Below are 22,936 nucleotides of genomic sequence, written 5' to 3'. Positions count from 1 at the left end.
ATGCTGCGGGAGAACTGCTACCATTCTGAGAGCTTAACGTTAGCACTAGCATGCTGCGGGTGAACTGCTACCATTCTGAGAGCTTAACGTTAGCACTAGCATGCTGGGGGCGAACTGCTACCATTCTGAGAGCTTAACGTTAGCACTAGCATGCTGCGGGAGAACTGCTACCATTCTGAATGATGTTTCTCAGTTATCAACCTCTGTACAAGAGACTCATTTTGGTGGGTCTTACAGCTGCCAAAAAATTTATAGCATCACGCTGCATTTCAACCGGATAAAATGTGCCCAAAGGTATGGATTCTCACCTATCTCGATGTGATTTATCTAGAGATATCTACTGCGTGAATTTTAGGTGTTAATGAAGCCAGCATCGCAGTCTGGGTAGCTGTGGTGGATAAGATAAAGGAACGCATATAAATTTGGAGTTTTCTGGTGGTGTTGAATGAAGTAGTGGATGTATAGCCCACGTTGGGGTCCTGAGGGGGGGGAGCGAGTGAGTGTCCATGGTATTGTATTTATTATTTTTATGTCTTTTAGTCTATTTTCATTCTGATTTAATTACTGGACTGTCATTATTGTTATTATTATTTCTGTTATTGTCCTGTGAGTTATTGTTGATTATTACTGTTACTGTATTGTTTGTCTTGTTTCATGTAAAAAAAGAGAAAATAAAAAACATTTGCTAAAAAAAGAAAAAAAATACTTTATTCAAATTGAGGGGTTAGTTTGAGGATATAAAAAAAAAGTTAAATATAAAAAAAGAGAAGAAATTTGGTAATTATCGGCCACTGCCATCTGTAAATTTGATCTTATGGGCCGATTGCAGTCAACAATGCACATATCGGCCGATTCTCGAAGTCAACTTCCTGTCTGTTGTTGCTACGCAACTACGGCTTGGGGGGAAAATGCACCCCGGGTACATTGTGTACGGTTCATTTAGTGCAGAAAACGGATCGGAAAAGCGGCGAATTAAACACAATCAAGGGTAATTTTCTTCAGTGCATCACAATGCCAAAGAGCTGCTGTGTTACGTTTAAAAAAAATAAAAATAAAAAATCCAAATCGAAAGTCTTATGTAAGGTTATGAAATGAACAAGAAATGTGATAAAAGATGTAATAAAAACGGAGCTCAACGCATACATTTGATCGTAGAAACCCGGTTGTTGTCCCTACAATGATGGCGGCGGTCTCATGACGTCAAGAGTGTCTTATGCGATACGCAACCGATATATGGGCGCACCCCTAAGCCTAACGCTGCCTCTGCTCCCCCAGGAGGGGAACATGCCGCTGGAGGAGCTGCTGAACATCTACCGCTACGAGGCGTCGGGCTCCAGCGTGGACAGCTCCTCTGGAGACCTGACCGACGAGCTGCCAGACATGACCCTGGACAAGGTGGGTACACCTAGTTACTATTATTATTATTAACACTTTGGTCGCCAAAAACGCCTTATCACGTCATTCCCTGCCATGCTCATTCTGCCAAAGACGCCGTACCACGTCTTTGAGATCAATATTTCAAAAATCTGTGATCGCAATCATATTTCTCCCTCGGAGACTTGAGATCTACTGTTGATCCCCTCTCAACTCTCCAACGGTTCAAGAGCGCCATCTGGTGGCCGATCGGCGGATCGCCCAAACCGGAAACAGGAAACGGAAGCTGGTGCTCATTCCAATTTGGTCCGATCACTCGCTAATAGTCCCAGGACTCGAGCTAGACACAATGGATAGCAATCCGTTACCAATAACTCGATAAACAACATGATTTGGACGTATATACTATTATACAACCTGGAGATGGATCGCATATTTCTACATCCCATAATAGGAATATTTCTGCTCCACGCTCATCGCCCAACGCTACGAGGAAGCTACGGTGAGATTCAGCGTTTTTTTTTACCGTGTTCGATATAAACTGCTCTGATGATCATATCACCCACACTAGATGAATCATCTAACGTTGGCCACGGAATTATAAACGACCCCCCTCCCCATCCGGTCAACATCAGATGATAGTAGTAACTTCTAGAAGCAGGTCCATTTGAATTTTTTTTATCTCGCGCAGATCGCTATCAAACTGTATTTGATCCTCAATATAATGCATTTAGGGCTATAAATCACGTTCTGGAGAATGCTGCAGAAAACGATAAAAACATACTTTTTTTTGTATTTAATTTTTTTATTCTTTTTTAAACAAACACATAAACAAACATGACAACACACGATAAGATATACAAGCATTAGTTGACAGTGCACATCCAATGAAATCACATTTTAGTTAATTGTCTTATACAGGATATACCCTTAATACCTGTTATCTAAAAACCTACACACATATGCTCCAGCTCGTACCCCCCCCCCCTCCCGGACCCCCCATTGGATAATCCATCCATTTTCCCTCGCTCCTAACCAGACATTACCATTATATGCTAGCTTTTATTTTCTCCACCACTTCTAACCACAATGTCATTTTGGATTCATTGAGACCCAAAATTCTTGCTGTAGATAATTCTTGATAGATCACATCGAGATATGTAAGAATCCAGACCTTTCGGCAAATTTTTTCTGGTTGGAACCATCGTGATGCTATCAGCTTTTTAGCCACTGTGATACCCGATAAAACCAATCTCTTTAGCTGTGGATGTACTGCACACTCAAAAACATCATTCAGCAGTAATACAGAGGGGTGCAGAGGGGTGTACAGGTATATTCCAAGTTAAGAGATTTGATAATTGCTGGGTCACCTCTTTCCAGAATATCTTAACTGGTGGGCAGTCCCAGTACATGTGCATAAATGTCCCCTCGTCCCCATTTGTACATAAGGAGCATTTGGAGTCTTGTATAAGACCCATTTTTTTCAGTCTTATAGGAGTCAAGTATGTCCTGTGAATATAGTTAAGATTGATTTGTTGATGGTCCGGGTTCCTTGATGTGAGTCGAACATTTGCCCAGGCTTCTTGCCATCAAAATCACTTTCCAGGTCTGGTATATCCCTCCTCCAGACGGAGTCTAGGTGGAGGGTTTCATACGAGGACGTTAGTAATTGATGATAAAAATCTGAAACAAAACCTCTCGATGTCTCTCTTTCATAGAAGAATTTGTGGTATCTGTGGTGTTCAATTGGTTTCTTTAATGGAACACCTTGAGTCTTCAAACATAACAATAACTGTATGTAAAAAAGATGTGTGGACTTGGTGAGATTAAATATTTTGCGTATTTCTTCATAACTACAAAAACCCTGTTTGTTAAAAACATCCCCTAATGAGTGTATGCCTTGCTTTTCCCATATAGGGAATCTTATAGGTTGTTTTCCAATCAAGAGTGCATTGTTATTGAATAAGGGAGTATGATTGTGCCATTTATGTGGGTTAGGATATTTCTTTTGTGTTTCACGCCATATCCGGATCTCATGAGTAATTATGGGGCCAAATTTCCGTTCGCAATGCTTAATTGATAGTTTAGTGTGTATGCTATGTCCTTCAGTCTATGTGGGGCTACTATATTTTCTTCTAATTTTCTCCAGGATACTAATGCTTGGGGATCAAACCATGTTGTCAATGGTCTTAAAGTGTACGCCTTAAAATAGTGGAAAAAATCTGGAAATGCCATGCCACCGTCTGCTTTATTTCTCTATGCAGTGGATCTTTTTATACGTGGTGGTTTGTTATTCCAAATAAATTTGTATGTGGAGGAGTGTAATTTTTACCAGTAACCCTCTGGAGGGGGTAACAGTAGCATTGAGCTGAAGAAGTTGATTCTAGGTAGTACGTCCATCTTAACTATTGATATCCGTGCCTGTACTGAGTTTTTAAGTTTTGCCCACCTATCAAGGTCGTCTTTGATTTTGTTTTGGATTTTTGTGTAATTGTGCTTCACCGTTTGTCTTATGGTGGGGAATATTTCCACTCCAAAACATCTAAAGTGTTTTACCATAGGTATCTCTCCTGGGACATACTTATACTTTAGACCGTATTTTAGTATGAATATGTGAATGAAAAAGTATAACGTTGCTACACCCTGAACAATAGATACTTGACGTTGAATGGGCCATAGTAATGTCAATTTACCAATACAATTAAAAAAGTTTAGCCCTGCAAAGAAGGGGAACTTCTCCATAGACAAATAGAGCTGGCGTGGGATGGTTTATTATGAATATAAGCCTGGCGACCAAAGTGTTAATAAGGTACACCTATTACTATTATTATTATTATAAGGTCAACCTAGTTACTATTATTATTATTAATAAGGTACACCTAGTTACTATTATTATTATTAATAAGGTCAACCTAGTTACTATTATTATTAATAAGGTACACCTAGTTATTATTATTATTAATAAGGTACACCTAGTTACTATTATTATTAACACTTTGTCTGCCAGGCATTGTGCCCATCCTTTTTTTTTTTTTTATCCACTTTTTCTCCCATTTTCTATATTTTCTCCCATCCCAATTTCGTATCATCCAATTCAACCCTCCCCTGTCACGAACGCGGTTTCTTGCCTCCCACAAGCCGGCTGCAATGTGGACTAAGTCATACATAGCACAAGTCCCCTCCGGTACTTGAGGTAACAGCAGTCGCATCTTTTCACCTGCGCAGCTCGATCTCTCAGTGGCGAGGAGTAACGCGTGGGAGGCTCACGCTGCCCCCGACACTTCCTGATTCTACTGCGCAGGCGCACCAACCGACCTGTAGGAGTCGCTGTCCACAACGCCCGATCCCCACCCATCAGTTTCCCACCCCCTAATACGGCCAATGTGTATTAGTATGAACGACCAGCTAAACTGAAAGCAATGTGGAGCACTGGGCTCGAACAGGCGAGCCCAGCGTCTCCGCATTCGTGGCGAGCGCCTTGCCCACTACGCCACGTAGCCGCCCCGCATTGTGCCCATCCTTATGCCCAGTCTGCCAGTGCTGTAACCCTATGGAGATGTTTACCTTCTTTGCAGGGCTATAACTTTTTAAATATTATAGCTATATCGACATTACTATGGCCCATTCAACATCTGGTATCTATCGTTCCGGATATGGGAACGTTATATTTTTTCATCCATACATTGTTGTGTTAGTACCGTCGAGAATATAAGTATGTTTTTAAGGTTTTCTGCAGTAATTCCTAAAACGCGAGTTATCGATTGACGTTTATTTCCTATACACGCTATATAAAAAAATTCAAATGTATATGATCATTATACATTGTGCTTCATCATGCGTGAAGGAAAGGGGGGGGGTCGTTTATAATTCCTTGATCGTCTGCAATGGCTTTATTTAGTATGGGTTGATACGTTGGTCAGATGGATTGCCGTGAAATGAATAAACAATCTGGCTGAAAATAACGTTATATTCCTCTTACCGTTCGCCGATGAGAGAAAAAATATTCCAATTATTTGACGTCGATCTGCTAGATCCATTGCCCGTTTGTATGACGCAATAAACGCCGAAATCATATTGATTATTGCGTTTCGAAAGCGATCCCATGCACTTGAGTGTGTATCTAGACCCACGTTACAAGATATTACTGCCGGAGGAATTTCCTCGATGCACCGAGCGCCACTTCCGGTTTGGCTTGGAATGTAACTTCATCCCCCGACATCCACCAGGTGGCGGTATTGAGGCGTTGCAATATCAGACAGGGTCCAGCTGCAGTCCCGGAGGGAGGCTGGATGAATTATGAATGCCATGGCGATGTGTTAAGGTCAACCTAGTTGTTATTATGATTATTAATAATAATAAGGTACACAGTTATTATTAATAATAAGGTAAACCTGGTTGTTATGAATAATAATAAGGTAAACCTTTTTATTAATAATAAGGTAAACCTAGTTATTATTATTAATAATAATAAGTAAGGCTGTCAAATATATCGCGTTAATATCGCGTTAACTCCCGATTCTATTAATGCCACTAATTTTTTTAACTCAAGATTAACTAAAAAAAAAAAAAAAAAAAAAAATGTTTTACTAGACTTCACTCGGGTGTATTATTGATGCTCTCATTGATACTATGTTTGTTTCTGAAGTGTGTGTGTGTGTGTGTGTGTGTGTGTGTGTGTGTGTGTGTGTGTGTGTGTGTGTGTGTGTGTGTGTGTGTGTGTGTGTGTGTGTGTGTGTGTGTGTGTGTGTGTGTGTGTGTGTGTGTGAGATATAGAGAGAGAGGGGGGTGAGAGAGATGAGGAAGGGGCAAAAGAGAAAAAGAGCTGGGAGAGTGTGTGTGTGAGGGAGAGAGGGGGGGGTGTGATTAATCAGCCCTTGTGTGTGTGAATGTAACAAGTTCCTAACGTTTTCTTTCCCCTATTATTTCATGCACACTTTATTCATTGTTTTAAATTATTATTTTCTTTTGTTATTTTGTGCATCACTCTGTTTTGAATTTGATGCAAATTTGCAATGCATGAGGGTCATCCTTTTGTGTTAAATGGCTGCACAAAGCAAGCATTTGTTGACTCGCATGTTGATAAGAGTATTAAAACTTGGAACTTGAAAAAGATCTGTTTAAGGTATAAAAATTTAAAAAAAAAAAACGATTCATTTGCGATTAATCGCGAGTTAACTATGGACAATCATGCGATTAATCGAGTTAAATATTTTAATCGTTTGACAGCACTAATAATAAGGTAAACCTAGTTATTTTTATTATTATTAACCTCTTGAGCCTGAGTCCTATTTTCAGAAAATCCGCATAAAAATACATGCCTACAAGGTCCATTTGCATGTTCTTGGTATCTAGGGACATCTATGGATCTCAAGGAATGTATTCAAAGTAGGGCTGGGCGATATGACGATATTATATAAATATCGGGTACAGTTCATTAACGATACACTTTTTCAACGTATCGTGGATATCGTGATGTTTTGCCCAAGAGGATTGTGTCGCGTCAATCTGTCCACACGTTACTCGTTCATATCTCAGCCTGTGCTGAGATATGCCCATTCCGCGGTCTGTTAATAAAGTTTTCAATCAGACAGATGTATGGAAAGGCTTTTATTATAACATTCGTTGTAGTAAAATCATTATGCCTCATTTAGTCATCCTGTGAAGCACTGGTCTCCTACTCGACGGCCGCGGGGAGCTAACGTTAGTAGCTTTGTTGATGTTCAGCACACGGGACATTCAGGAAGTCAAAAACTAATAACGCTTGCCGATTGGTGCTAAGAACAGCAGGGCGGGTGCAAGCGGTGTGACGTCATTGGCAGACTCGACTGTCAATCAAAATGATTATGTTTCCGTCAGAATGAATGAATGAAAACTGTATTAAAAGGTTGCAGAATGGGTACAATACAGTACAGGAGGATGAAGACCAGAAAAAGACTTTCGGCTTTTTTACATAAGGGTCCTCCATTTTCAATTCATCAAAACATTTAGAGACATACATATATACAGTAGTTTCATAAAAATGCTAAAATGCTATTTATTGATTGATTGATTTAAAACTTTAACATATTGCAGAATGGGTACAGTACAGCTCAATACATACAATTGTTAAGGGGATGCAGACCAGAGAAAGACTTTAGTCTTGTTTACATCAGGGTCCCCCATTTTCAATTCATCATATTTCATATCTAAATCATATAATATCTCATATGCAATATATAATCTAATAATCTAAATCTAATATAAAAATGCTAAATGCATGGGTATTTTATTTTGTCTTTAATGTTAGCTTGCAAACTCAAATACTGTCTTGGTAAGCCTCATAATGAATTGTTTGGGGTAAAAAAGAAAAACATTGTGATGTGTATCGTGTATCGCCGAAAGGTCAGAAAATATCGTGATATCATATTTAGGCCATATCGCCCAGCCCTAATTCAAAGTGTCAGAAATATTGTGTCCGTTACTAGGCTTGAGTAAATTGCAATGAACCAAAGGAGAATATTAAAAACTATATTTGTAACGGGTGGTGCAGAGGACATTGCGCTCGTCACCAATGCAAGAGACACCGGGTTCGAATCCGGCTGTCTGCGTTGCCTCCGGCTTGGGCAGGCCGTCATACTGACTCAATTGGCAGAGTTAGTGGGTGGAAGTCGATGGATGGTAATCTGGACGTTGTGGACAGCGACCCTTACAGGCGGTTGGGGGACACCTGCACAGCAGAGACAGGAAATGGCGGGGGTAGTGTGAGCCTCCCACACGTTACACCTCGCCAATGAGAGTCCACGCTGGCAGGTGAAAAGATGTGACAGGCTGCCTCCTCGTGTACCGGAGGGGACACGTGATGCAAGGCTTCTATCCTCCCTACAACCGGCCAGTGGGGGGCATATGCGAGCAACGTTTAAGACAGGGGAGGGGAGAATTGAAAACAGCGAAATTGGGATGGGAGAAAATAGAAAGAGGAGAAAAAGTGGATGAAAAAAAAACTATTTGTAATAATAATAATAAAAAATGCATCTTTGACGGTGAATAACACCATGCTAAAAATGACCAGACATGGAAAAACCTCATCCCCTCAGACTCCTCCCTCTCGCAGCCTTCAGTCACAGTGCTTCTCTTCTCTTCCACAGGAGGAGATCGCTAAGGACCTGTTGTCTGGAGCCTATGATGAGGAGGAGACCCAGTCGTCAGCTGATGACCTCACCCCCTCGGTTACATCCCACGAGGCCACCGACTTCTTCCCAAGAACACTCCGATGTAAGTCACCTGCTCAGTCACCTGCTCCTGCTCAGTCACCTGCTGAAACGACTATCGACAGGCAACAAATAGGGCTTTAATTCGATCTATATATTGTATTAAAAAATATGCACGCCCGAGCCGCTAGAGGTCGCCAAAGTGGCGTGTCGCGCCGGTGGGAAAATCGTCCTTAACACTTTTAGTGCCGGCCTCCGTTTCCTATTTACCCTGTTGAATGCCGCCACCCACTTCAATGATAGAGCTCTCATATTTGCGAACGCATAAACTATATCTTAAATTATGGCTATGTGTCTAATCTGGCCGTCGCTTATCAATGACTTGTTTGCAGTCAACATTGTCGAAACGGATTGTTTTTTAATCGGTTCATTTCCGTTTTATAAAACGCTCGTTTCTTGAAACGTCCAGAAGATTTCAGAAGATTCTGTGATAAACGCCCTTTACTGTAATACACAAAACACATTGACATTTTTCGGCCTATTTATTAATCGTTTTCAAATAAACGCTAGATTATCGATAGTATATGTGTACTTATACTATAGAAGCGGGCTGAAAAATCTATTCTCTTATTTCCTGATCGCACACACACACACACACACACATATGGCACACGCTGATATATAGGTGAAAATAGCTCTGATTATCCCAATACTGGTAAAATAGATTCCTTACCTCAGATCAGATGTTCTCCAAAAAGATTATTCCAATTCCTGATCGTCATTCCAAATATCGATCGCGTTTATTGATCCAACGCTGGGTACTGGAAATATATATTCCACGCTGTTCTGACTGTCCACAATGAGTCCGATCGGCTCGGGTTACTTGCCTGAGAAGTAAAATGTGGATTCCGGATTTTTCTTTTCTCATCCATTTTCATTGAGTCCATTCCAATGCGTGCATTACCATCCGGGAGACGATAGGGGGTGGTATTTTCCCTATTCGAGTTCAGACAGATCCCCACTGGTAACGTGAGGCTAGATTGATGAAATATGAATGGAAATTGCTAATAAAAAAAATAACTATTAAAAACAAGATAAGATATCTCGTCGGCTGGCACTCAACGGTTGGCATGAACTAACGAGATATCTCGTCGTTGGCATGAACTAACGAGGTATCTCGTCGCTGGCACTCAAAGTGTTAAGAGGTGCCAGTTAAGAGGTTAAGGGTCGGACATTCCTTTCTTTCATCATTCCAATTGTATGTACAACCTTACCTTTATTTTCCCATTAGATATGCTGTTTATTAACTTCTTTGTGCTTTGGGTTTATTATTGTATATCATTATGGAAATCTAATATGGAGCCTTACCTGGTCTCCCCTTTACCTCCTATATGATGGCAGGTAGTCAGAGCTCAGGTAGGCAGAGCTCAGGTAGTCAGAGCTCAGGTAGGCCTCAGGTAGTCAGAGCTCAGGTAGGCCTCAGGTAGTCAGCGCTCAGGTAGTCAGAGCTCAGGTAGTCAGAGCTCAGGTAGTCTGAGCTCAGGTAGTCCGACCGGAACTCAGTTAGTCAGAGCTCAGGTAGTCGGAGCTCAGGTAGTCAGAGCTCAGGTAGACAGAGCTCAGGTAGTCAGAGCTCAGGTAGACAGAGCTCAGGTAGTCAGAGCTCAGGTAGACAGAGCTCAGGTAGTCAGAGCTCAGGTAGTCCGAGCTCAGGTAGTCAGAGCTCAGGTAGTCAGAGCTCAGGTAGTCAGAGCTCAGGTAGACAGAGCTCAGGTAGACAGAGCTCAGGTAGTCAGAGCTCAGGTAGTCAGAGCTCAGGTAGCCAGAGCTCAGGTAGTCAGAGCTCAGGTAAGTCTCAGGTAGTCAGAGCTCAGGTAAGTCTCAGGTAGACAGAGCTCAGGTAAGTCTCAGGTAGTCGGAGCTCAGGTAGTCAGAGCTCAGGTAGTCGGAGCTCAGGTAGTCCGACCGGAGCTCAGTTAGTCAGAGCTCAGGTAGTCAGAGCTCAGGTAGTCAGAGCTCAGGTAGACAGAGCTCAGGTAGTCTGAGCTCAGATAGTCAGAGCTCAGGTAAGTCTCAGGTAGTCAGAGCTCAGGTAGTCGGAGCTCAGGTAGTCAGAGCTCAGGTAGTCGGAGCTCAGGTAGTCGGAGCTCAGGTAGTCAGAGCTCAGGTAGTCAGAGCTCAGGTAGTCAGAGCTCAGGTAGACAGAGCTCGGGTAAGTCTCAGGTAGTCGGAGCTCAGGTAGTCGGAGCTCAGGTAGTCAGAGCGACAGAGCTCAGGTAGTCAGAGCTCAGGTAGTCTGAGCTCAGATAGTCAGAGCTCAGGTAAGTCTCAGGTAGTCAGAGCTCAGGTAGTCGGAGCTCAGGTAGTCAGAGCTCAGGTAGTCGGAGCTCAGGTAGTCGGAGCTCAGGTAGTCAGAGCTCAGGTAGTCAGAGCTCAGGTAGACAGAGCTCGGGTAAGTCTCAGGTAGTCGGAGCTCAGGTAGTCAGAGCTCAGGTAGTCGGAGCTCAGGTAGACAGAGCTCGGGTAAGTCTCAGGTAGTCGGAGCTCAGGTAGTCGGAGCTCAGGTAGTCAGAGCTCAGGTAGACAGAGCTCAGGTAGTCAGAGCTCAGGTAGTCAGAGCTCAGGTAGTCAGAGCTCAGGTAGTCAGAGCTCAGGTAGTCAGAGCTCAGGTAGTCAGAGCGACAGAGCTCAGGTAGTCAGAGCGACAGAGCTCAGGTAGTCAGAGCTCAGGTAGACAGAGCTCAGGTAGTCAGAGCTCAGGTAGTCAGAGCTCAGGTAGACAGAGCTCAGGTAGTCAGAGCTCAGGTAGTCAGAGCTCAGGTAGACAGAGCTCAGGTAGTCAGAGCTCAGGTAGACAGAGCTCAGGTAGACATTTTTATAACGTTTTTTGGAAGTCTGCAATTGGGAGCGTCATACCTGGAGCCTCAAGGCACTGTTGGTCCATAGGACTGACCATACACATGGTCTCATCTGCACCCATAAGACGCCATTAAGCAGGTAATAACCACACTGTTCTCTGTCACTCGCCTCCCCAGCCAACCACATCTCGGACGGTGACAAGGAGTCGGAGTGCGACGAGGACGGGCCGAGTCCGGAGGACTCCAGGAAGGTACGACTACCACCGGGATCATCTAGACCAGCGGTTCCCAAACTTTTTTGGCCATGCACCCCCCATCACCTCCCGACCTAGCTGACGCACCCCCCAATGCCCAACATAAAAAAGACAACACAGTCTATTCATAGGTGCACTAAAGGCATCAGGTTTAATCCAATAAGAACACATACCAAAGTATGACAAACAAAATAAAATACTTCACCACACGAAAGAACAAAATGAGAATTACATGCATAGGCTCAGAACCAGATTGGCCAAAAAACAAGAAAATGGGTTTAATCCACGTCTGAGATGCATCCATAGGTGGGAAATATGTCCGTAGCTGCTCAGCGAGTTGGTTGAGGTGTTCTGTTATTAGGCTTTTTACAGGTTCACCCATGACAACTTTGTTTCCCTCCAAGAACGCATGAAGTGTAGGGAAACACATGAGCATAATACGCTGCCACAATAATAGCGCACCGGTCCCAGTCGCGCGCCTATGGCATTTTGGCAGGAAGTAAAGTGCATTTTGGATACATCTTTTTTTTTATTATTATTATTAAAACGTACGTTTTTAACACTTTGATCGCCATGGTTAAATTCATAATTTAGCCAGCTCTATTTGTCTATGGAGAAGTTCCCCTTCTTTGCAGGGCTATAACTTTTTAAATTCTATTGCTAAATTGACATTATTATGGCCCATTCAATGTCCTATATCCATTGTTCAGGGTGTAGCAACGTTATACTTTTTCATTCACATATTCATACTAAAATATGGTCTAAAGTATAAGTATGTTTTTATCGTTTTCTGCAGCTTTCTCCAGAACTTGATTTATAGCCCCAAATGCATTATATTGATGATCAAATACAGTTTGGTAGCGATCGGTGCCAGATGAAAAATTTCAACTGGAGGTACTTCTAGAAGTTACTACGTATCATCTGATATTGACCGGAGGGGGCGGGGGGTCGTTTATAATTCCGTGGGCAACGTTATATCATTTGTCTAGTGTGGGTCATATGGTCATCAGAGCAGTTTATATGGAACACGTTAGAAAATAACGCTGGATCTTACCATATCTTCCTCGTGCCGTTGGACGATCAGCTTGGAGTAGACGGTTTTCGATTATGGGATGTTGATTTAGATGAACCATTTCCAGGTTGTATAATACTATATACGTCCAAATAACGTTGTTTATTGAGTTAGGGCGAGCGATTGATTATCCAGTGTGTTGAGATGGAGTCCGGCTACCGATCGCGAGTGCCCGGACGAAATATGGATGAGCACTTCCTGTTTGGCGTGTCACTTCCTGTTGGCCGATGTGCCGATCGGCCACCAGATGGCGCTCTTGAACCGTTAGACAGTTGAGTGGAGCTCACCAGTACATCTCATGTCTCCGGAGGAGAAATATGATTTCGATCACAGATTTTTGAAATATTGATATCAAAGACGAGTTACGGCGTCTTCGGCAGAATGAGCATGGCGAGCAAAGACGAGTTACGGCGTTCCCGGCGATTAAAGTGTTAATTAAAAAGTTTAGTACATTTCATGATTTACACAGTAAAAATCCCCATTTGAAATACTGTATATTAGTTATATTTATTAGTAAAATAACACCAGCCATTAGCCTTTTCATGTCAGGCACCCCCAAGAGGGCTCTCGCGCACCACAAAGGGTGCACGCACCACAGTTTGGGAACCACTGATCTAGACGATGTCTGCTTTATTTTGGGGTGACCTGCTGCTCCTTTTTGAGGCATAAGGGTGGGATGGGATTGAACCATTTCACTGCCACACTACAGAAGGTTAACGCTTTACTAGCACACTACTGACGGTTTGATATCACAGCATAAATCCATCTCTACAGAATGTATGAATTAATGTTGCATTTTTTGCTGGTTCAAACTCAGCACTTTATAGACCCCCCCCCCCCCCTAGTTCAAACTCAGCACTTCTTTATAGACCCCCCCCCCCCCCCCCGGTTCAAACTCAGCACTTTATAGACCACCCCTCCCTGGTTCAAACTAGCACTTTTATAATCCCAAAACGTTTCTGTCACTCTATATTTCCGCTGATTCCTGCTGTTTCTGTGCCCGTCGCAGGAGATCATGGTGGGCTCACAGTACCAAGCGGAGGTCCCCACCTGCCTCTGCTGCTATAAGGACGGAGAGAGAGGTGAGCACACGGCGCCGCGGTTTGTTTCGATTTGATTCATTGAAGTTTATTTCAAATATGCAACAACGACAACGAACAAACGACACATACAGATATAGCCTTGAAACGTCGTCGGAGGCGTATGAATCCTAACGCTCTGTGAAACGAGGCGGGGGCGGAGTGTGAGTGTGACGTGTTGTCTCCCTCGTCGCCGTGCAGTCTACGAAGACGACGACCAGTTGCTATGGAGCCCGGACGTGTTGCCGGAGAAGAAGGTGAGGGGCTTCCTGTGCGACGTGTCGTCGCGGACCACGGGCGAGAAGACGGGGAGCGACAAACCTGGGACTCACGTCAGAGACAACGAGCAGGTCAGTCGCTCTTCAGGGTATTTGCTGCTTAACACTTAGGACGCCGGAGCGATATGCGTGATGTGTGGTTAAAAGGCCGGCGTTCTAAAGTATAGGAATACGTGGCGGTGTTTGCAGGGCTATAACTATATTCTATATTATAGCTATGGATACAATACTATGGCCCATTTGACATAGAGTATCTATCGTCCAATATGAGAAAAATAAATACAATTTTCATCCATACATTACCGTTTTATACCGTGGTGAATATGACTATAGTTTTAGAATAATCTTGTCTAATCCCAGAAAACTACGCTAATTATATGACCTCTGCCCTCCACATGAGATTTGTTTATTAGTCATGCAGAGTGTTGATATTTTTGCCCACATATTCTCCCATAGCACTATAATGGTAAAATTGTAAAATTGCCCCTAAAAAAGATTCGGTGCCCCTAAATTTTTCATTTAGGGGCACCTGTGCCCCTAGTGAAAAAGCTTAGCGTACAGCCCTGCGCTATGCAGCAATACGTGCAAATCACTAAAAACTGTCATTTCTTGCCTGTACACGCTACTGTTTTGAAATCGCATCTATATTATCAGTATTATGTTTCATCATGAATGCATGAAAGGGTGGGGGGCCCGGGCGGGGTAGTTTTTTGATGCTTTGATCGTCACCAACGGCACACGTTGTGGAGTAAAATACACACATATATTGTGATCGAAGTGAAATCATGGTTGGATCACAGCAGGATTGATACCATATAGGCCTTACCTTCACTAGGATGTGCCCCAAAAAGAATATTCCAAATATCTGATCGCGTGTCCCAGTATTGGTGTCGATCGTGTCGCCAACATAATCCGCCACACATCATGGACCGAGAGCAATTCACATTTCTCAATCCGATCGGGACAACCGGTCCCCTTGCCCAACCAATAAAAATCCGACGGAGACTTTTGATCGACGCACAGGCCAAGATATAATATTTCAAAGGGTGCTCGATACTGCCACCTGGGTGGATGCGGCCGGTATTGCACATTGGCATTCTCAAAATGATTCCCCATGTTAACCCAGATGCCCGTGTGTCTGTAATGAATGGAAATAACGATGAAAACCCGACTATACTCGTGTTTTCGGGGGTCCTGGCGCTGAACGTTCTGCGAGTTAACCTGACTATCATCGGGTATGGCGTCCAAAGTGTTAAAGGAACACGCCAACATTTTGGGAAATTAGCTTACCGTCTTCTCCAGAGAGAGACAAGAAGATGCTTAGGCTAACCGGCCATGTCCGCTTCCATTCATTGTGCTAAGCTAGGCTAACGTGCAGCCACATCGCTTTCTACTGAACGCACAGAGAGGAAACTGGCATCTATCTTCTTGTCTCTCTCTGGAGAAACTAAAGTATATGAAACAAAATTCGTAGGTGTGATTATAGATCACAAACTCTGTTGGAAGCCACATACCGGTATACAATATATCAAAGGTAAATTAGCCAAATCTGTTGGCAGTCTGTACAAAACAAGCTGTTGAATCAGACATGTTTGCATATTGTATTTTTCACTTGTAGTGCCATACATGTCATATTGTGTTGAGGTCTGGGGGAATGTATATAAAACCAATATAGATCCTATTATTAAACTACAGGAAAGAGCTATTAGAATAATAAACAAAGCTAGTTACCTTGAATCGACAAATACATTATTCATAAAGTCCTGCACATTAAAATTGGTAGAGATGGTGTACATAAAAACTTTGGGGGGGGGAAATGCATGCTAAGAGTAAAAGCCTACCAGTTTGTATTCAATGTCTCTTTAACACTTTGATTGCCCAACCCCAATGCCCATTTTTTATTAGCGATCTGAATTCATATTTCATCAACCGAGTCTACCGTTGGTAAATCAGCCACTCCAGGCACTCGGATGTGAAAAAAGCGCCCCCTATCGTCTCCCAGATGGTAATTCACCCTTTTGGATTGGACTCAATGAAAAAGCATGAGAAAGAAAAAAAACCCGGACTCCACATTTTGCTTCTCACGCATGTGACCGGAGTCGATCAGCTTCATTCTGGACCCTCAGAGCAGCGGGGATTATGTGTTTTACAGTATACACGTGGATCAATAAAAGGATCGATTTTCGGAATGGCGATCAGGAATTGGAATAATCCATTTGGATACCATCTGATCTCAGGTAAGGAATCTATTTTACCAGTATTAGGATAATCAGACTCGTTTTCACGGAGATATAAGCTTTCCCCCTATAATGTGATATGGCTGTTTGACTGTAAAAGCGATCAGGAACTGAGATTTTCAGCGCGCGGCACCAGCGTGCACACGTACACATATACTATCGATAATCTAGCGTTTATTTGAAAACGATTCATAAATAGGCAGAAAAATGACAACGTTCTAGAATATTCCAGTACAGGGCGATTATCATGGAATCTCTTCTTTTTTCCGTGAAAACGAGGGCTTTTCAAAATGATATAAAATGGAAATTAACCGATAAAAAAACAATCCGCTTCGACAATGTTGACTGGAAATGGGTCATTGATAATGCGACGGGCAGATTAGACACATAATTTAAAACATAGATTAGGCGATATTAACGTTAACATTGAAGTGGTGCTGGGCATTCAAGGGGGTAAAAAGGAAAACACGGCCGGCTCTGAAAGTGTTAAGATGAGTTCTAAAAATAAGATTTCCCTAAAAAAAAAAAAGATTGCCCATCCCTACTGTTATGTACCTTACTATGCTACTATACTTATACTACTACCCGTCATGCTAATAAGTCTATACTACTATAGCACTCAAGAGTGTAGCACTCATTGGGTGGCGCAGCGGACATTGCGCTCGTCACCAACGCAAGAGACACCGGGTTCGACTCCGGCTGTCGGCGTTGCCTCCGGCTTGGACCAGCCGTCATACTAACTCAATTGGCAGAGTTAGCGGGTGGAAGTCGATGGGTGGTAATCTGGACGTTGGGGACAGCGACTTCTACAGGTCGGTTAGGGGACGCCTGCACAGCAGAGACAGGAAATGGCGGGGGTAGTGTGAGCCTCCCACACGTTACACCTCGCCAATGAGAGTCCACACTGGCAGGTGAAAAGATGTGACAGGCTGCCTCCTCGTGTACCTCGTGTATGCCTTCTACGACGGAACTGCGTTTCCGCGTTCGAGTTTTGCGCTCTGATTGGCCAGGTCATGTGACATGTGCGCCAATCGTGGGACAGCAAGTTCTGCGCCTATTTCCGGGTCTAACAGCCTGCAAACTACCTGGCGTTCTATCGCCATGCTCTAAGACAAACTCTAACCTTAACCAACTTCGAACGAGCGCCTAAGCTTAACCAGTGTAGAAACTTGCGGTCCCACGATTGGGCGTACATGTCACATGACCAGAAATGACCTGGCCAATCAGAGACGCGGAAACGCAGTTCTGTTGTAGAAGGCATTCAGGCGGAGGGGACACGTGATGCAAGGCTTCTATCCTCCCTACAACCGGCCATTGGGGGGCATATGCGAGCAACGTTCAAGACAGGGTAGGGAAGAATTGGCACAATGGAATTGGGATGGGAGAAAAAGAGAAAAAGTTGATAAAAAAAAAATAGTGTAGCACTCAAGATCGACACTGTTTTTGACAAACAAATGCCACTGACCCTTAGCTGCCAGAGTTGTACTTCTTCCTGGTGACTTGTACACGACTTGTATGTCGCCTTGAATAAAAGCGTCAACTAAATTACTAAATGTACTGAAATGTCACCCTAAATACTTTGTAGGTGTCGAGTGAGATGTGTCCTAAATAAATGGGAAACGCCCAGCTTAGGGTTCAGGCTACAGGAGAAAAGTACATTTTGGCAAATGTTCCCGTTTTGACCGGTCTTTTTCTCCTCTCTTATTTCCCCCGTAGGCTTTGTATGAGCTGGCAAAGTGCAACTACAGCACACACGAAGCCCTGGAGAGGTACTGCGGCCGTGTGAGGTCATCAAAAGGTGAACGACCGTCCCAAACGGGAAAATGTATTTTGTGTTTACCGCAGAGCAGGAGACCCATGTTACTGACTAGGCTTGGGCGGTATGACGGTATTAAGGTATACCAGGGTATTTAGAAATACCTACGGTATTGATTTTCAATACCGTCCGTCACCGTCAAAATCACAGATGCGCTTCAGTTTCTATAACAGTGAAACGGAGTTTTGAGTGTAGTGCACACACTGAGTGTAGTGCACACACGCGCCAGCAGAGGGCGAGACCGCTCTAGTGGAGCGAGTGGGTCACAACGGTGTTCACGTTTTACGGTAATGTTGCGACAGTGCTGTGAAAATACCGTAAAGCGTTGTGACGAGAGCAGTGTTGTTGTGGCGCAATCCGTCTCTTATTATATGTGAACTAAATTATTATATGTGAACTAAAGAGTACAAGGTTTACACAACAGCCCCCACCCGCCTTTTTATTGTATTTGTACCGTCCTGTACTATCCGCTGTCAGCTGTTTATCTCTCTCTGTGAGCTACTGAGCTTGAATAACTAGCGTTAGCTCACGTTAAGTAGCGTTAGCTCTGCGGCTAATCTTAGATTACCCTGAACTAAATCAATGACTAGGTTATAAAGCATTCGAGTAGTTTTCACTGCACATAGAAGTAGCCAAACAACGGGAGCATTTCGGGAGCATATGACCAAAACCCAGGCAATTTCTAGCCCTTAAGGAATCAAATAGTCTGCCATGGCTATAGGCTAGATGCTAACGCTAAAACGGTGCAGGCTTCTACCGGTGCGGGACTACCGTTCTGAGAGCTGACGATGATTTGTTTACTTGGTAACACGTAACCCCCCCCCCCCCCCCCGCGGATGAAAATGAAAGTCATACCGTCAAATACCGTGCACCGGGGTATTATAACATAAAGGTTTGCCGGTTTGAAAATAAGGATACCGCCCAAGCCTATTACTGACCAGACACTCTGTATCAGTGATGGCTGTTTACTGCAGAGCAGGAGGGACTGGGAGACCCATGTTACTGACCAGACACTCTGTATCAGTGATGGCTGTTTACTGCAGAGTGGAGGGACTGGGAGACCCATGTTACTGACCAGACACTCTGTATCAGTGATGGCTGTTTACTGCAGAGTGGAGGGAGAGGGCAGAGCCATGTTACTGACCAGACACTCTGTATCAGTGATGGCTGTTTACTGCAGAGCAGGAGGGACTGGGAGACCCATGTTACTGACCAGACACTCTGTATCAGTGATGGCTGTTTACTGCAGAGTGGAGGGACTGGGAGACCCATGTTACTGACCAGACACTCTGTATCAGTGATGGCTGTTTACTGCAGAGCAGGAGGGACTGGGAGACCCATGTTACTGACCAGACACTCTGTATCAGTGATGGCTGTTGGAATGTAGAGCTATTACCTTTAATACTATAGGACTGCCGCGGCTACGTGGCGTAGTGGGCAAGGCGCTCGCCACGAAATGCTGGAGACGCTGGGCTCGTCAGTTCGAGCCCAGCGCTCCACATTTGCTTTCAGTTTAGCTGGTCGTCCGTACTAATACACATTGGCCGTATTAGGGGGTGGGAAACTGATGGGTGGGGATCGGGCGTTGTGGACAGCGACTCCTACAGGCCGGTTGGTGCGCCTGCGCAGTAGAATCAGGAAGTGTCGGGGGCAGCGTGAGCCTCCCACGCGTTACTCCTCGCCACTGAGAGATCGAGCTGCGCAGGTGAAAAGATGCGACTGCTGTTACCTCAAGTACCGGAGGGGACTTGTGCTATGTATGACTTAGTCCACATTGCAGCCGGCTTGTGGGAGGCAAGAAACAGCGTCCGTGACAGGGGAGGGTTGAATTGGATGATACGAAATTGGGATGGGAGAAAAATATAGAAAAATGGGAGAAAAAGTGGATCAAAAAAAATACTATAGGACTGCCTCCCAATCGCACGCATAGCCCTCAGGGTGCTTTCACACCAGAGCTGTGTTTACTTGCTTGCCTGGGTAAGTAAAGGTTAAAAAAATATATAATAATAATAATAACGAACTAGGGCTGTCACTAACGACTATTTTGTTATCGATTAATCAGTTGATTATTTTATCGATTAATCATTCTAAACCATTAATTTACCAGACAAATCAACAATTGATTATATTTGCAATTGAATATTTCAAAATGTTTAATAAGTATCCTCATCCTTTTTAGCTTTAGATAAAAAAAAACTACTAGCCATAGATCTTTACCGGCCATAAATAGCTTTTAGTATATTGTGTGTTATCTCTCCACTCCACGCTATGGTAGTGCTTGTGCCAGCACAGGAGATACGATTAAAATGTATTTTTTTTATATAGGCTATAACATATATATATATATATATATTAGAGGTGGGCATAGATAATTTTTTTTAATCTAGATTAATCTATCTGCAATCCTGGATTTAATCTAGATTAATCTAGATTAAAATGGCTCAAAAAAAAAGAAAAACCTGCCGAAGGCATTCAAAATAATATGTGTGTTCTACCCAAATAATGACCAGAAGTAAGTCCTTACTTTTTCTTTCCTCCTTATGTTTCTCAGGCCAGGTGGCCCATTACACCATGAGCCCATCTCCCGTTTCCAAAATGCATTACAGACTGTTTGAAAAATCTGTTTTGCTATGATAATTGGTAATGAAATATCAAAATAATGTTCAATAAGATGTAGGTACTTGTAGGTAATAAGTTGTTTTATTCAGAAGTTAACACAAATAAATAATATTACCAGTACAGTACAGTATCTAGCACTCTCAGGAGCAAAACAGAAAGAATCATTTCAAACTTGAACTATGTGACATGGCTTGAATCAACTGCTCCAGTGGAGTTGCTCAGTGGCCAATGGTGTCAACTGTGGTTGTACTGGGCAGCTCCCAGGTGTGAATGGAACTGTGTGAATGTGAAGCAGGGCGTTCCTGAAAAAGAGCATCTGTGCTCAGCGAACCTACCCTGGGTAAATAAAGGTAAAAAAAAAAAAATGTAAAAAAAAAAAAAAACATTTTATTTTTTTTTTTTTTTAGATTAATGCGTTAATTATATTATCGCGCGATACTAGTATAGCGTTAACGCAGCACGTTAACGCCGTTAACGGCCCAGCTCTAATATATATATATATTTTTTTTTAAGATTATTTTTTTTAGCGTTTATCGCTTTTTTTTCTACTGGGCAGTCCAGTAGAGAGAGGAGGAACGGGAGACAGAGTGGGGGGAAGACGGAATCGAACCCGGGTCGGCCGTGCCGCGACTCAGCACGTTATGTGGTTTGCCACTGGGGCACCTGACAGCCCTAATTTAAATCAATATCTTCCTTTTGAATAAAATAGGCTCAGGAATCAGGATTGTTAAAGCTAATTAGCCTAATCCATGTCAAAATGAGTAGCATATAGTAAATGTATGCACACACACACACACACACACGAGAGGGAGAATAGCTTATTTATATATATAATAGCTTAATTTGAAATTAGTTCTTTGTCTCCGTACCTTTTTTACAAGGCTTTTTTGTGCCATGTCTTTCATCACAGAGGAATCGCCTCCGTGGTCGGAAGAGGAATGCAGGAGCTTTGAACACGCGCTGCAGATGTACGACAAGAACTTTCACCTGATACAGAAACACAAGGTGAGTCTCACGTCGTGACTTTACCAGACTTTACAACAGTCCTCTTGTATTTAACCATCCATAACATAATACAACAGTCCTCTTGTATTTAACCACCCATAACATAATACAACAGTCCTCTTGTATTTAACCATCCACTACATAATACAAGTCCTCATGTATTTAACTATCCATAACATAATACAACAGTTCTCATGTATTTAACCATCCATAACATAATACAACAGTCCTCATGTATTTAACCATCCATAACATAATACAACAGTTCTCATGTATTTAACCATCCATAACATAATACAACAGTCCTCTTGTATTTAACCATCCACTACATAATACAAGTCCTCATGTATTTAACTATCCATAACATAATACAACAGTTCTCATGTATTTAACCATCCATAACATAATACAGCAGTCAAATCAAATCAAATTTATTTATAGGGCCCAACAACACACGTTAATGTCCCCATGGGCCGTACAGATCTTCTTTAAACAAGTCAAGAAGAAAACATAACAATAAGTCAAGAACAGAACAAGAACACCATAAGGTGCAAACATTTTTAGATGGATGCAAATAAATGAAAGAATGCAAGCACTCCCAGACATACCCCACGCGAAGGTAAGGAAAAACTCACTAAAACCCAACAATAGGGAAAAAAAAGCTCCACAGGCAGTGTGGAGGAGAGAAACCTTAGAAGGGCCATTCAAGGGGGGATCTCCCTTCTTAGATGTTGGTGATAGTAGTGTTGCAGACGGACAGTTGGTAAGCATGCACTCAAGTGTGTAGTGGAACACAGATGAGTGCATGCAATAGCAACTGTACATTTTGAAAAATTAAAGATAGAGCTAATAGCGATAGCAACTGAACATTTTGAAAGATTAAAGATAGAGCTCATAGCAATCTATTTGAGGCACAGGGGCGGCGCAAAGAGGGTCACGTCCTCCCCGTCTTAGTCAAGGGACATTTAACACTCCGGTCGTTGCTCAGGGACAGCCGGAGACAGGGAGATAGGGGCGGCGCAGAGAGGGTCACGAACTCCCCGACATCATCGCGGGACATCCGGCACTCCGGTCACCACTACGAGACCTCCGGAGACAGGGGGGCACGCAGAGGGGGTCGCAACCTCCCGGCCTTCGTCACGGGACGTCCAACACTC

The 22,936-nt window shown here is 43.2% G+C and overlaps 1 protein-coding gene across 1 annotated transcript in view; it reads left to right on the top strand.

The window, feature by feature from the left end:
* Nucleotides 1-22,936, top strand: part of mier3b (mesoderm induction early response 1, family member 3 b) — a 59,776-nt gene that overhangs the window by 11,121 nt on the left and 25,719 nt on the right. The window contains exons 4-10 of the mRNA XM_084323958.1: nt 1,276-1,395; nt 8,499-8,625; nt 11,597-11,670; nt 13,755-13,827; nt 14,026-14,174; nt 18,056-18,137; nt 21,685-21,779. Coding sequence (XP_084180084.1) covers nt 1,276-1,395; nt 8,499-8,625; nt 11,597-11,670; nt 13,755-13,827; nt 14,026-14,174; nt 18,056-18,137; nt 21,685-21,779 — 720 coding nt within the window. The remainder of the gene's footprint in view (nt 1-1,275; nt 1,396-8,498; nt 8,626-11,596; nt 11,671-13,754; nt 13,828-14,025; nt 14,175-18,055; nt 18,138-21,684; nt 21,780-22,936) is intronic.

The sequence above is a fragment of the Notolepis coatsorum genome (assembly GCF_963971535.1).
Source record: "Notolepis coatsorum genome assembly, chromosome: 10".
Taxonomy (NCBI): Eukaryota; Metazoa; Chordata; class Actinopteri; order Aulopiformes; family Paralepididae; genus Notolepis; species Notolepis coatsorum.
This window is presented reverse-complemented; position numbering and strand designations above follow the sequence as displayed.